The sequence below is a fragment of the Priapulus caudatus genome, unplaced genomic scaffold, assembly GCF_000485595.1.
Source record: "Priapulus caudatus unplaced genomic scaffold, Priapulus_caudatus-5.0.1 Scaffold162, whole genome shotgun sequence".
NCBI classification, from domain to species: Eukaryota; Metazoa; Priapulida; class Priapulimorpha; order Priapulimorphida; family Priapulidae; genus Priapulus; species Priapulus caudatus.
The window spans coordinates 214,223-230,895 of NW_014577223.1; the positions used below are offsets into that span (position 1 = coordinate 214,223).

The 16,673-nt window shown below is 39.5% G+C and overlaps 1 protein-coding gene across 1 annotated transcript in view; it reads right to left on the reverse strand.

The window, feature by feature from the left end:
• Positions 1-3,242: 3,242 nt before the first annotated feature.
• LOC106806462 overlaps positions 3,243-16,673 on the reverse strand; it is a 74,317-nt gene continuing 60,886 nt past the window's right edge. Inside the window, exons 10-17 of the mRNA XM_014808401.1 lie at positions 16,271-16,287; positions 11,262-11,666; positions 9,178-9,444; positions 6,392-6,614; positions 5,913-6,035; positions 5,608-5,706; positions 5,137-5,292; positions 3,243-4,942 (exon numbers count right to left, since the gene is read on the reverse strand). Coding sequence (XP_014663887.1) covers positions 4,812-4,942; positions 5,137-5,292; positions 5,608-5,706; positions 5,913-6,035; positions 6,392-6,614; positions 9,178-9,444; positions 11,262-11,666; positions 16,271-16,287 — 1,421 coding nt within the window. The 3' untranslated portion in view covers positions 3,243-4,811. The remainder of the gene's footprint in view (positions 4,943-5,136; positions 5,293-5,607; positions 5,707-5,912; positions 6,036-6,391; positions 6,615-9,177; positions 9,445-11,261; positions 11,667-16,270; positions 16,288-16,673) is intronic.

Genomic DNA, 16,673 nt, shown 5'->3' on the forward strand with positions numbered 1-16,673 from the left:
TCACAGGTCACCGGGTCATTTGTGACAAAAATCGGTGAAATCTCAAGTGCGGCGTGCGCTCTCGGTTCAGTACGTATATGTACATGTATTCAGTGTACGTGCACACGCACGTGTACGTACACACGCACGCACGCACGCACGTGTAACTCCACACGCACGCAGGCACGTGTATGTGCACACGCACGCAGGCACGTGTACGTGCACACGCACGCACGCACGTGTACGTGCACACGCACGCACGTGTACGTGCACATGCACGCACGCGTACGTGCGCACGCGAAGACTGTAGCATTACAACGACACAGGTGCATGCGTATGTGTACTGTGCAGTCGAAATACGAAATGTTTTTCACAAATGACCTAACCCGGAAGAATTCGTGGCAAAGTTCGTGCATGCGCAGACTGTAATTACGAACTCGCTTACTTATCGAGATAAGTATCACAGGTTAAAACAATTCTAACGTCCCTAATGTCCTCCATCGCATAACTTCTATTTCTATTTTTAACATAACATAATTTCTGCTCACACGCTGATACGTATGCACTCATTTTAAAGGTTCGTAAATAAATTGTTCTATATAATGGCGGCATGTTTCCTCCAAAATAATTCAATGTACGATTTTGAATTTTCCTACATCTATACAAACGATTAAGCCTAGTTATCGTCATCGTTTTCATCGATTAATATCTATTCCGATGTCTCAATATTGCAGATATGTCTGACCAGAACACGGCCAAGTCTTTACGGAGCTAAAAATCTTGCTAAAGGAGAGCATACCAAGTCTTCTTATATCCAGCTCCTATGGGGAAAAAGGTAACTCAAATGATTTATCTATTAGAACGCTTTAACAGTAGACCGTTGAGCATTTTTATGTCACACTATGAGCGATATGTCTTTACGTTTGCATTATTAATTATTTTATATTTTTGAATACACACACACACATACACACACACATACACACACACACACACACACACACACATCACAACAGCAACATTATGTATATATTATTGATTATATTTATAATTTATCTAGGTTCTGTTTTTCGAAGTGAGCTTGAACAATCAGTTGATCTACCTCCAGACTGGAAACTCAAACAATGGGTGATCTATCAACAGTACGTGGAATTAGCATAAACTAGAGTATAGAACGCTTTAAGTAATTTGATATAATAATTTTTAAGTAGAAGTAAAAACATTTATTTAAGTAAAATTTAAGCAAGGTGCGTTTAGAGTAATGTGATGTGTATTTATTATCTATTCAAGATATCAATCAGATGTTCCAAGTGATTTTTCATCCATTTTTGCGATTGGTACCGACCGAATTAACTGATCAGATTTGTAAATTCCGGCTAAATGCACAGGGAAATTAGGGTATAGAGATTGTATGAAATTAACATGAGCTATTAATTCCAATAGTCGACCGACGTGATTAAAATATTAGCATGCTGAGCAGATACTCGTCCCCCGCAAGAGCCGAACATGCACCAATCCTGTAAACGCACCTCATGTGGACATAGTAGCCTACATTCCAGGTGGCTGTTATCAGAAATATATATAGTCGTAATATAAAGTCCTATCTGTTTACTTTTTTCTACGTGTTATAATAGTACTAATAATCATCGTAGAGCAACCGATGTTTCTGATAAAGAGTGCGCTTGTAGTATTGCGGTATTGTCTCTGCATGGTAAGTTGGTTGTCGCAAGCGCACGTCTCAACTAACATGCGCACAATTAATAAATGATATGTGAGCATAATCAGGAGTGAATAAATAATAGATTCTATTATTTGTAATGATAATGATAATTATAATTAATGAATTGATAGATTCTATTATATTTCACTCCTGCGATAATGAAAAAATTTCACGGGAGCGATTTGCAGCTTAACACTACTAAACGGCATGTATAACGGCAAAGTCATTTATTACTCAACTTAAGTTTATGTTTGTATTTGTTAGCGTGCAAGCAGTTCCACACATAATAAACGTATAAGTTAACTGCAAACCCATCAATCCATTAGGCTTAAAAGTAATGTCCAGTTAATCTACTGCCAGAAATATCCCAACGCAGGCTATGATAAATGCGGTCGCAGTTATGCGAACTGAATGTCGTGAAGACTAGATAAAGTTCGCCATACTGATCTGAAAAAAGTAATATGTTGTACCTTCGTCTTCCGCAACACATACGAGAAAAACCTCCATCTTTCACGTGAGCAGTGGGGGTTGTCTTCTTGAGAAAAATTGACGAATATCTGGCTGAAAGGTTTGATCCAAAGCACGCTGTCTGAATCCTCTGCCAGCAACACAGACCTGTCCAGCGTGAAGCAGTGGGTGACCAAACGATGTTATTGCAGACGTATACATATATTAGGCGAATTAATTACTTTATAGCAACAGTGTCATGCAAGCCTGTTCGTCTATATACACCGCCGCGTTGACGCCACGAAAGCATGCACGCACCCTTGCTGACGTTTGCCTTGTTCGCTATGCTGTGCGCGCGACGCACATATGAGCGCCGACCGCACATACAGGGGCGTGTACAGGAATTTTGACCGGGGGGGGAGGTCCTAATAACCGTAACCCAAAGCTTGCGAGCTACCGCGAAAGGGGGGGTCTCGGGGAAAATTTTGAATCTAGACCCCCCTTATATGCTTTTTCTGCGCGAGCAGGGGGGTCCGGACCCCTGGACCCCGCCCTCGTACACGCCCTGACATATGTCCTAGGCGCGAGACCGCCATTACTAGTAGGCGCGGACGCACATATGTAGGCGTGGACGCACATATGTAGGCGCGGACGCACATATGTAGGCGTGGACGCACATATGTACGTACGTACGTACGCGTAGGCTGAGTGGGGACGAACAATTGAGTCCCCCACCAAACAGTCGCCAGGCACCGTAACTATACGCACCAGCGTATGCGTTCCTATCATGTATACTATAGTTTTGATGTGACATGATAAATATATGTGACATGTCTATCAATTATGTTACTCATAATATTATCAGGAGTGTATAATATAGTCTAATACAGAGAGCCTATATTATACACTACTGATATGATCAAGCTATAGCGTATGTATAAATTGATAAATAAACATTTTCTATGTGAAGTTTCACGTGGAGAGCTGGCCTTTGCACGTATTCATTTTAGGCTGAACTATAATTTTTCACTTGAATTATGCACGGTGTCAGGGCATTGCCAGTTTTTGTGAGAAATACAAAAAACCGAGACGTATATTTAAGACAAAATGTTGAAAAACATAAAATGTTTTTTTAATAATAATTCACACATCGAAACGCAGAAACCACAGCAGACAAATGAGCACTAACAGTCCGCATGTGCTAGAATTACAAAACATTTTACATAATCTATAAAATCTTAATTGCTACGTGTATTTCCACGTATTACCTCAACGATCTTTATTTACATTGCATTTAATATTAAAGCTACACTAACCAGTTAATAATAAATTAGCAAAATTAACAACTTATTCTCAGTATATAAAAATAGCAGTGGCTGTATGACAGCAATTAGCTACTATCTATAAAACGTACTAGTTTGTTGTAACTGGCTGTCCACTTTGTTACTGCAGTATAAAATACTGCCCTGGTTTTTGCAGAGTAAATGGGTGCCGCAGCACAAGCCTAATTAATGTGGAGCTCAAGTTTAATAACAGTGCATCCTCAATTCCGAGTGCAAAACCCAGCAAGGATTTTATAATCCTTTTATTAGAATCACATTCACTGTGACATTCAAAGCTGTGCTCCACACTCACAAAATATGAGGAAACCCATTGCCTTAACCGGGTTATCCGTACAGTCAGAAAACTACAAGATAATTTATGGATAGCCTAGCTTAACACACAAACATCACGCCAGTAACATTGTAGTTATTCTGCGTATTATACTTCTTCTTACTCAATGTTGTGTTCACTATTCAGTATTTGTAAGTACACCATTTTGTTAATATAGCTCAAGCAACGCATAAATAATTATTCAAAGACATACCGCTAAAACAAACCCAAAACGTAGCCAGCCGTAGTCAACATATGTAGCAATAATATTAACTATAAACGTTAACTATATATGTTAATCTGAAAAGTAGCTGCACGATAATTGACTTTACCACCACTAGGCAATAGTGCACAAATCACATAGATAAAGTTTATCCCCAAAACATTGAGAAGTCTAACCAGTGAATGTACTTACATACTGATTTTACATATATATAATTATGTAGTAAACACCTTCTGGTCTACGCCTAGTATATCGTTACTAATAACGTTCACCTTTGTTATACTGTAAATTTTGTGAGCTTACTTCTCCATACTGAAAATATAAATACAAGGATAATTGAACTTTCTGAATCTCGTTATATATTCTACACATAATTGAGTTTGATAATTGTGAGTATTGATAAAAAACTACCAATGCTTCTAAGTAGCTGTCACTAGGTCTAGTGGATGTACCCAATGTCTAGGTCAATAAGTCACCGGTGAAAAGGCACTAGGTACACAGAGTAGATATCATTCAGTCATTATCTGTGTACTGGTATTATCACAGGAGACGATCTCAATTATTTTGGCGGTCTGTATCATCCATATATCCCACAGCTATGAATGTCTTTTGCCTCCTCTGACCTCGTTGGTTCACTTTCAACACTAATATCTCGCACTCATCTGCCATCGCTAGTCTATCTCTATTCCTCAATCTCATAATACAGCTGCTTCCTGGACTCCTTATTCACACACTGTGCTGCACTGATGGACCTCTAAATTGCATCACAGTAGACAATGTTGTGAACCACTATGATTTTTTATCGATTTCACTAGTCTGTGTTGATGGCACATGCTGTGTATTGAACAGCTGGTGATTTGATAACGATACTGGCACTGGGATAGTGATGTAGTGCTGCGCCTGCTGACCAGTGGTGCCACCTATAGGATAAACAAAACGTATAATTACACAACTGAAAGCACACTTTATAAACTACATGCACAAACAATATACGTTTAGAATACAAGCGCACACACAAACTTTCACAATAAACGATAGTTTTCTAAACGCACAATATACAATCATACAAAGCAGCACTAATCACAAGGGAAGAACAAAGGAAAAAACCACTTACTTTGGTCCTGTTGCTGGAAGTTAAATATGACGCCCTCGGGCAAGCTTGTAGTTGGTGCTGCATACATAAGACCCTGTGCAGTCTGATAAACTACTGTGCGTGGCAACGAATTTATAGTACTTGGTGTACTACTCGTGATAGGAATCATCATGTTTCCTAAAAATAATGGTAATAGAAAACTTGTTAATACAAATGAATGTTATGTCATGAGAAGAAGCGAAACAGATCAAGTGTATAGGAGACAGGTGATAAAAGCACAGGAAGTGCGATGAGAAAGAGGGAAAAACAGAGTGCGGTATAGCAAGGGAAGGAGAAAGAATACGTGAGAGATAGATAGATAGATAGATAGAAAGAGAGAGAGAGAGAGAGAGAGAGAGAAAGGAAGAGGAGAAGGGGGAGGAGAAGGAGGAGGAAGAGGAGAAAGAAGAGGAGGAGAAGGAGGATGAAAGACATATTAAGTAAAGTACTTACCAGACATAAGCGCTACAGATTGTTGTGCTGTGAGTTGTGAAAGTGTCGTTCCATCCGCAGCACCACTAGGGTTAACGCTGCTTCCTTGTGTAGCAGATGCTGAAATGATGCAGGAAAATATTCAAAGTAAATAACAACAGAACATGACTAACGTCTATAATGGCCTGCATCTATTTCTAGTTATTTTAAGTATCACTGCCAAGTAGTGCCTATACGCAGAAATTCTACCTTTAAATAGTTGGAGGACTAAAAAGGAACTAAGTAAATATAGGTGACTTATAGATGAACATTCATCAAATACTTACTTGATAGATTCAATGCTTGTTGATGCTGACTCTGGGACACCTTGACTAGAGGAGGAGGGACATTTGTCTGTTGGGTAGAAGATGGTGGGTTGGAAGACATTGCTCCTAGCTGCACAGGCTGACCTGCAACAAATCAAAATAGTTGCTTATTAGCAACATAATCTAGATATTCCATCTGTGATGGTACATTATTAAAAGTTAATTTTCAACTGCAAAATCAAATAAGCGGATTGAAGCTCACTCTGAAATACTAAACCATGTGTATGGCAAACAATTATTAAACATGCCAAACAGACTACCTGAAATCAGCAGCTTATTCAACATCCTTCCAGAATGGAAAAAAATTGTCAGACACCATAAGAACCACTCGTTTAGGAAAAACTGTGTGAAATGAGAAATTGTTGATTAAATCAGGTTTCTGAACTCTTGCAAAGAAAGTACACTGGAGAGAATACTAACTGTAAAGCCACATTACAAACCTGGAGCAAGCATTGTGAAGCCAGCTGCCGGAGGAAGCTGCATTGAAAGCCCTGTAGATGGCCCCACTATCGCCTTGTTGGATAGAGAATAAGTACCCCCTGATGGCATTGCATTAGGCAATGGGTGGCTGTGGGCTGGGGTGGGTTGTGCCAGAGGAGCAGGGGAGTAACCATCCGATTGTGATCCATCCGAACTCATTCCAAATAACACGTGCTTAGAATCCTGTAGGTGATGAACATATATTGAACATATGGTGAATATATATATATACCTCAACAAAAACGTGTGAAACAATGTACTATTCCGAATAGTTGTACAATGTGTCACATTGCTACATTGGGATTTGCACATTACTTACGCATGTACATGTACATATCAGCCACATCTAATTTTAACACACTACTTGAAATGTACAGTACATTTTGTTTTTTCTCATGTGCTTGTCGGTTGACATTTTGCAGCTATAAATAAGGTTCTTTTATTAACCACACTGAAGCAAGTTTAGGAATTTATTTCAAAGCAAAACAAGCCAGCGTTGATGAGAACATTTATTCACTCCTATCAGACTCACAGAAACCCACGTTTCTTAATAAAACAATTTTTAGTAATTCGGTATAATCAGGATGGTACAAAAAATGTTTATATTAGTAACTGCCCAGTGTTTCTGGTGAGCAGCAAGCTAACTAGCGACCTTGCGGATTCCAGAAATGGTTACATTTTCTACTGTTGTGTAAGTGCATGCATGCATGCACGTACGTACGTACGTACGCACATATATATCCTGATATATATACATTTTATGCAAATCTTAACCAATGTGACTAAGAGTGCAGTTGCATGCTGTACTTATTTTCAGCAGCAGCTGTCCTCTGATGAAGCCGCCCCATATGGGGTTTCAGGACAAATATAGAGCAAGCAACCTTTGTAGGGCCAGACGTTCCTTAGCAAGAAGATGGCATGTACGAAGTTTAGCACTAAATGCATTGGGAGACCGGAGAGGGATTATACACGCATTAGATATGAAAAATGGAGCAGTGGTAGACATAAATAGGAAGGCATGCGTCTGAATAGAGAACGACCCAAAGGGAAAGCTTGGGATACAATTTTGACGACAGACATACTCAATTAATCTCTGCGTGGGAAATTAAAATTAGAATTAGAAACATTAATATCGTTCATTTATAATTATGTGGTTATAGTTCTGTAGACTGTTGTATTTTTTACTCAATCCGAAAGTGAAAGGAGAGAGTGGAAGAGAAATGAAGATGAACAGAGAGGAAGCAAGAGTGAGAGAGAGAAAGAGAAAGAGAGAGAGAGAGAGAGAGAGAGAGAGAGAGAGAGAGAAAGAGAGATAGAGAGCGAGCGAGAGAAGAGAGGTGGGGAAAGGGAGATTGAGATGGAGACAAAAAAAAAAGTTTTGGAGGGCAATTTAAAACGGGCCAGAGAGTAATAAAAAAAAGGAGAAAGCGAGAAAGGGGGAGGGAGGGATGGAGGAAAAGATAGATAGATAGAGAGAGAGAGAGAGAGAGAGAGAGAGAGAGAAGGGAAGAGCGAGGAGAGAAAGGGGGAGGAGAGGGGGAGGAGAGGGAGAGGAAAGGGAGATAGACTGAGAGCAATAAAGAAGGAAAAAGAGAAAGAAAGGGGGATGGGGAAAAAGATAGAGAGAAAAGAGGAGAGAGAGGAGAGAGACGGAGGGGTAGAGGAGAGGGAGAGGGAGAGAAAGAGAGAGCGAGTTACAGAGCAAGTGAAAGAGAGAGCGAGAGCAAGAGAGGGGAGGGAGAGGTAGAGGGAAAGGGAAGGAGAGAGAGTTACAGAGCAAGTAAGAGAGAAGAAAGAGAGAAAGGGGGAGGGAGAGAGAGAGTTACAGAGAAAGTCAGAGGGCAAACAGAAATAATCTCCTACTAAATAAATCTACCTGTGGCTTGGCCTCGTAATGCATGGTCTCTTAATGCGAGTACATAATCATTTAAAGGGTTTGGGCAGACATTCATAGCTCAAACACAATATCACATCAATTCTACAAATAAATAATCCTCTTTTTTCTCATCTACACGAGGAGAGAAACGGTAGGGGAATCACAAAATCAACAGAATTTTCTCGTTTCTACGAGACCACGGGAAGCCAACTGTAGGCGTTCCCTAGTGCCATGCTTGCCGCCCCTGGTGCCTGCCATATTCGGAACCCAACACCGGGGAATGCTCTATATTTGGCACACAGGCACATGCCTGGCATTGAGCATGCATGGCAAATAGTTCTTCATAGGAAAATACAAGGGGCTCTTTGACGATTGCTTACACATGGGATGCAGGAGTAAATTCAGCAGATATATTTGGCTTCCCTACTACACGCACTACGCAGCAGTACTGACACACATAGAAGAAGGAAATAGTGCTTAGCTACCAGGCCGAGTAAAACTAATAAACGTAGAATGTAATTTCTGTCATTTTAGCTCATTATATATAGCATTTAATTTAACAGTTAGTCAGGGCATTTACTTATAAGTTGCTATGGAATGCAGGATACATATAATTCGTTTGAAGGATTAAATGCAGTATGCAGATGTAAAAGTATATATTTAGCTCTATCATGGGTAAAGCATTCGTTATATATGTTAACATAACAAAAGCTATCCTTTAAATTCTTTCAATCAAAATCTCAAGCCATTAGCCTTTCCTCAGAACTACCTCCAAGAGATTAAAGATCAAAACACAGTCAGTTTTTGACAAAAGCCTGTTTAGAGGAAATGTACATGTAAAACAATATAATTTTTTATTGTTAGACTGACCCGTATGTTTGCCGTCTCTTCAACTACGGCATAGGTGAGGTCGGTCTCCTCAAACCCTGTGGCACTCATTCGCTGGTCCAGAGCATTTTCGGCGCTCTCTCCATGCGGTACATCAGGCGAGTTCAGACATGTCTGTATGAGGGCCTTGCCTGTCTCTGAAGTTATCATAGGCTGAAGCTTGCGTGTTGCAAACGTGTAAACATGACCAGTTTCACTGGCCACTAGTAGCATAACCTGTGTCCCAGTCAATGTCGACAGTTCATATGCCTACAAAGAACAAATATTAGAACCGCTTAAAAAAACAAAGATAAAATCAGGTTTATATTCCATAACAAACAGCATGTACACCGAGTTGAAATACAGTATTACAGTAAGTTACACTAAGTTATTACAGTATTACCTGCCTTACAAAAGCATAGCATTCATGGAAAAAAACATTTGTAATACGAAATTCTGTGATTTGACTCACGTTTTCCTATTGACTTCCATTATTATATATAATCATAAACTCTCCTAAACTATGACAGAAGGTTTCCCGACTAAATTTATCTTAGGTAATCCCTCAATCACTTCTAATATAAGCGTAATTGTAAATGCAAGTAAACATTATCATAAATGTATACTGGGTATTTAGTAGTGATGTAACACAGGAAAGAAAGTTCATAATGAGCATTATTACCTTTACATCTAGAGTAAACTGGATCCAGGATACTGATTTTAAATGCACAATTATGAGTGCAAGTAAACGCTTTCAAACATACTTATTATATGGCTGTGAAAACCTTGTGTACTGCAAAGTAATTTGGGCAGACCATGCAACGTGCCATGAAGTAAAAACCAATATTACCAGCTGAAAATCATTGTTGCCTACAGAGCAGGACTGCCACCTAGAAAACTGAACCCATAAGCGTGCCGCCAACCGAAAACCCTTGCCAAATTTCCCATTTTCTGTCGAACCTAATAATAACATTTTCATATGATACGACAAGTGTTACTGTCGTTTTATTCCTAAACAGTGAGGCAGTACTGTTTACCTGAATACCGATGATTTCCATCATGCTAGCAACTGCATGGCTACATAATAGTGATTGAGCTCAACAAGCTTTTGAGTAGAAAAGCAGTTAACTCCTTTGAAAAATCACATAAGAATTATATTATTGCTGTTTCGTATTGTGAATTTAGCAGTCATTGTTTGCAAATTAGGAATGGGAAAACTTACCTAACCCAGGGTTACTACTCTGTATGATCCTATGATTGTTATAGTTATGTTATATATTACATATATGTTTATTTATACATGGTGCACCACAGCCGAATCAGATACTGCACACAAATGCATGGCTTATTATGAATATTTGGGAAGTTTTACATTGTACAAGCGAAATTTATGGCTAATGCGCAATACATACATGTAGACTGCAGACATACTATGGTTTGCTATACAGTGTACTAGCTAATGCATGATCACCATATATATGAATATATAGTTATCCACTATCAATTGAATAACTGTATATATATATGATGACCAACATTGGCCCTGAAGCGAACATACGTACGTGAACGTACTACATACGTTATATGACGGCACACGATTGCTTCTTGCAGCTAGACAAATATTGCAAATACAGCACATGATAAAGCTAGCCCATATTTATTTTGGGTGATACTCCATTAGGAGTGTTCCTAACTTTAATGTCATTAATGGTCATAATAACATATATATATATATATGGTCATGGTCATATATCAGTTTGTGGTTTAATGTCATTTAGGTTAGGGTTAGGGTTAGGATTATCAATCATTGACATATTATATCATATTAATTGAAGTCATTAATCATTAATCATTAATGATATCAAAGTAGGGAACACTCCTAATGGAGCGTTAGCCCCTATTTTAGATAAATCATAATATATGATCTAAGAAAAATTTTAATTTATGCATTGAATCTTTGACTTTGTGTTTGCAACGTTTGAATTAGTAATACTAATAGACTATAGTCTATAGACTAGTTTATAGTAATACTAATAGTAATAGCACGTTTCATTATTAACTATGGTATGTATATTGTCGGCCCTTACCTTTTTCATGATACCGGTTTTTCTCTTGCTAAAAGTGGTGTATCGCCTGAGCTTATTATCTATGAACTCCATCTTAATTTTGACTCGTCCTTTTGTCTTTTTTCCGTTTGGATGCGGCATTTTCTTTGAGTTGGAAATGCCTTGCGACGTTGCTGTTGGCATGATCATGCCCATCGCTATATCTTCATCCGAATCGTCCGAGAGAATACCTGCGTCCATCGCACTGCGTTTCTCCCCCAGTCCAGTCGCTATAGCATCACACAGGTGATGTCCTCCCATCGACGGTGTCGATGTAGGGAACACCATGCCCGGGGGTACAGAATTCTGCATCGTGAATCGGTAGTAAACGCGACGTAAAGAGAACTGTTTACAACTGTCCGGAGGTTGAGCACAACTTTCCGCAAAAGGAAATCAGAGTTGGGACGTAGCGCAGAAACACACCTACCATATCATGCCGCGCATATATAGTTCCGTAGTAATTTCTGAATCGCTAGTCGTACACAAGACATAACGATAACTAGTAACTATTTTCCTGCATTAAACGTTAAATTTAACACAGTAAATTATCAAAAGTGTTAGAAATTCCTCATTTTTAAATATTATTGGCGGAGCGCTTCAAAAGTGCACGCCGCCCATGACCATGTTTGGAACTTAGGGGTTCCCAAATATGGCAACCACGGTGCCATATAAGGTTACATAAGCTTCCATCATCTGTCAATAGATGGCGCGCGAACACCATGTGCGTTCATTCATCAGCTCCTCGAATCAGCTGAACTTCATGCGCGAGATAATAGAAACACGCGCACACCTACACATGTAGAAATCAATAAGACTAGTCTTAGTGCTAGTGCTACGAATACGATTGACTGCGTGCTTGATGCTATCCACAGAAATGTATCCGCATTGTGCCTAACTAGAATATAATTTCCATGATGTATGCTTCCATGATGCAGCTTCCATGCTGGTCCGCATGGAAGCTGCAGTGGCAACGTACCATTATGATTCAGTGGCGGATCGAGGATTTCAAGGAGGGGGTGAAAACAGGCCGGGGGTATGGGGGTCCTCCCCCGAAAATTTTGAAAATGTAGATCGCAGGAGATGGTATTTGAGGCACCTTTGAGTACATGAACAGCCTTTATTCTGACTACGACAATTCTCTTTTTAGTAGAACAATTCTTGCACTTGCAGCGCGGCATTGATTGCTGTACGTGGAAGGGCGGTCACCACCGCTGGGATGAGGGCGACAAAAAAACTCTTTCTTGGAATTGTGAAAAAAAGCTGCAAAACGGTGTTAGCTGCTTTGCCACGCAATTACATAATTTAACCCATGCATCAGCTGCTGTTATACTTGGCAATAATTAATTGGTATATGTGTAAACATCATGTTAGTCCAACAGAGGGGGTGGCTAGCCACCCAATCAACCCCCCCCTCCCCCGGGACCCACCACTGTGATGTGTGAGTATATAGTTACGATAAATACAGACGGATCTTTTAGACGTTAGTGCAAACATCACTCGGCATTCATCTATTAATGGTAAACAAAAGATAGTACGATAAGATACTTGCATATTTTCTCACTTCACTTTTATTCTTCAAAAAAAAAAACAGAAAGGAAAACTTACATCATCTTTATGTTAATACAATTAACTACATCTACAGACCCTGGAAAACTGTTCTTAAACCTGGTAACGTCACAAGTAACAGTCTTAGACTGTCAACACAGAACGAATCACAACTATGTATATGCGTGTAAAGTCGGCAGGGTAAAAAAATTTCGCAGCAAGTAAGCCATCAGCCGCAAGTAAATAAATGGTTTATGAACGCTTCTCATGAAGGGAAATCTCAGTGTTCGCAAAAATTGAGGCGTTAAAAATTGTCAACACCACAATATCTGTCTTATCAAACTAATATAGTGTACAATAGTAAAACGTCTACTGGTTTCTGATTTGGAAAGAATATTGATGAAAAATTACTAAAAACATTCAACTTTTAAAATTCTTTAGCATATAGATAACTTTGTCGATTAATGGTTTTTACATGTTAATAAATATGCGGACATTATTGAGGAGATTTCCTTCTGCAAATCGTTGGGTCCTTCCACATACCGCAAAGGAACATAAACCATTTGTTATCACGGCGTCATCAGACCTCTCTTCACAGAGGAAGACGGTTATTGCACTTCTACTCTCAACCATGCGGCAATGTTGCACGGACGTCAGAAGCAAACATTTCAATCTATACAGACAGGGCATAGGTCTTTCTAACCACCAAGAGCAAACGCCGCAAATTGTAAATAAAACTATAGCAGTGGACAACTGAAAGATCTCATTGATCTCCATCTAAATCACGGCTCTGTGTGCTTAAGAGATCGCACTTACAACAACACGGTGTTTGACACACAGACATTGACTCAGTATGCGCGCTACACATCAATGTGTAAAATTAGCCAAAAGCACCATGAGAGAACACGATGATAGAAACAATACAAACAATGGGCACATGTATGCTCACTTCTTTAAAAAACAACTGAAAAAAGATCTAGAGTTGGTAGGCATGGATACAACCAACTCTTCCACATAAATACACCATTGTCGAAAAAGCGAGAAAATTATGTTTTAATAATTTCATGCTTAGCATCAGGTTTTTAAAACATTATCAAAGACCGTATATAATTACGTACGGTCTTCATCATATATCGTCATGCTAGCCGATATACAGTGACTCCTCTTTTGGCCAGCATGCGCACGACTCTCTTCGAAGACCTTGCGGACTGAAGCACACGGTCGTTCCAGCGAGATCACGTACAAACGTCATAAATGTATAAAAGCATATTACGCACAAACATTGGCGAAGACATACAGTTTGGCCCCACGAGATTGGTGAGCGTACGACTTCATACATGCGTATACATCTTCTTGCTGAAGTTGGAGACAGAGTCGGCACCAGCATGCAAGCTACTCGCTCAGTATACACGAAAGAGCACAGCGGCTTCACCAAAGGTCAAAAAGCAGTGCACTGAATAGAAAAGGTCATCCGAGATTACGATCCACAACCACATTCATCATAAAATTATCTGTACACGTTCCCAATAGGGTTAACTTTACTAATACAACATTCCCACTGTATTATTGCTGTAGTTTGACAGCACAGTGTCGTCAAACATACACCTGCATGATAATAATAAAACCACTTACAACTAATCACGTACTCCATCCTTCACGTCTGAGAATTTCTCTAATTTAATTGGACAACATGAGACGTCATTAGTGTTTTCTAGTTCATATTAACAAGTATTTATACAAGTTGCAACTAGTCGGAGAGTGCTTTCTAGATCCGATGAACTGGATCATACCACAGAGTTTAATACTACAGCCAGTCGCAAGCTTAGATAAACGTACTGCGTAGATATGACGATGTTTTGCTCGTATTGTGAACAGTTGTTTATTCTCTGAATATAGATCGCACTCCTTTGATCTTCTAAATCACGCACTAAAAGATAACCTTGCTATTCCATGTGTAATTTCTTCGAATGCATGCAATATTTGTTACAGAACTTACTGTACAATATATACTTTGCCACTCAAGTGCCAAATCCCTTGCCTATAAAGCTGTTCATGAAATTACTGCAGTGACACGAAAGGAAGTAGGAAATCACCAGGAAAGGAAGTAGGAATATTTTCACTGAACATGTTTTACAGTTAATTTTACACAGCTTAATCGGCAAACATTAAATTACAATTCCTGAGCAGAACTATCTCGAGAAAAATTGCCGGGATAAAAATCATAGCAAGTGTCAGATTTGTCGTTTGAGTAGCAAATATCAAAATGTCAATTTCATCAGGACTATAAATACAGCAAATTTACAACTAATGCCTCTCATAGAGCTTTGGTCTGAAGTTCTCCTAACCACATTACATGATAAAGTAATACACACACAGTCCGATAACAACAGAGTTCCGAACACAAATCCATTTTCAAAGAACTTTCCTTTGATTCAGTAAAGTAATGTCTACAATTGCAATTCACGATTAACTGTACCTGTTCGCCAACTGCACAGGAACAGTAATATCTACACTCACTGCAACAATGCTGTAGCAGCACAATCAAGACTACACACGCCCACACAACAACCACTCTGATGCAACACAACCACATGGTCTTTGTGGGCCCATCATCTACAATGACCAGTAGCTTTTGTGCAGTGCAGGCTATTCATATACGATGCAAGCATCAGTCGTGTGGAGCTGTACCAGGCGCACACAGCTATCAGCCTGGTGCATCCCATTATATACAACCCAACCGTCAGTGCTGTGCAGCCAATTGCTATACAATACAACCATCAGTGCTGTGCAGCCCATTCTGATGCACCACATTATCAGTGCTGTGCAGTCTAACCTGACACAGTACAATAGTAGTTCTGTACAATCCACTCTGTCACATCACACCATCTATGCTGTGCAGTCTTCCCAGATGAACCATATAACTGGCTTGATGCAATCCAGACTAATGCAACGGGGCTATTAATGACATGCTGCCTATTCTGATGCAGCATAATCATCAGTGCTGTGAAGGCCCTTCTAATACACCACACCATCAGCAGTGCCAGTGCTGCGAAAACTCTGATGAAAACAGTCACAAACGTTGTGCAACTCAATCTGAAGCCAACCAATTAGGAGTGTCATCTGTAATGTTCCCTCAAATGGACCTTCATTGATGATAGGACGTCAAGTTTACCAAGCAAGTCCTGATAAGCAATGAGCCCTCTTGCAACCAAGGAGCAAGTACGTTACTGAAGTTCAGTAGCAGTTTATTATTCACAGTAGGGCATACGAGGCATACAGCAGCTGAAACTCGACATTATCACACCTGTTTCTGTAGATTTTAGACTGCTTAGACGAAGTCTTGAACTCCAAAGCTGGACAGTGTCGCCACCTAGTGGCATATTAAAAATGCACATCAGTTGACGAAAATAAAGTTTCAATCATGCTTCTATGGTCTATCTCCTGTTTAGCTCCATCTTTAAGGCTACAACGGAGAACAGAAAAACTGTCAATATAACTATCAATTGTCAATGTAATTCGCACAACCATTACATTTATCACGTGCCATTAATTTAAATTCAATTGATGTGAAATTTTCTAAAAACACAGATACCAATTAGTTAAGTGAACTTTCCAGTCCCTTATTCACTACTAGGCACCCTACAAATCTACAGTCTTGCTTATCCTACCTAGCATCTACCTGCTTTCATGCTATGGCTTTATACTCGTCTTCCAAACCTGGTGTGTTATACCACACCATGATGAATTCCCCTCATCTCATATCTGGATTGGCATGAATTCCCTGAATTAACTACTTTATGCCATCACTAACATCTCTCTCTCTCTCTCTCTCTCTCTCTCTCTCTCTCT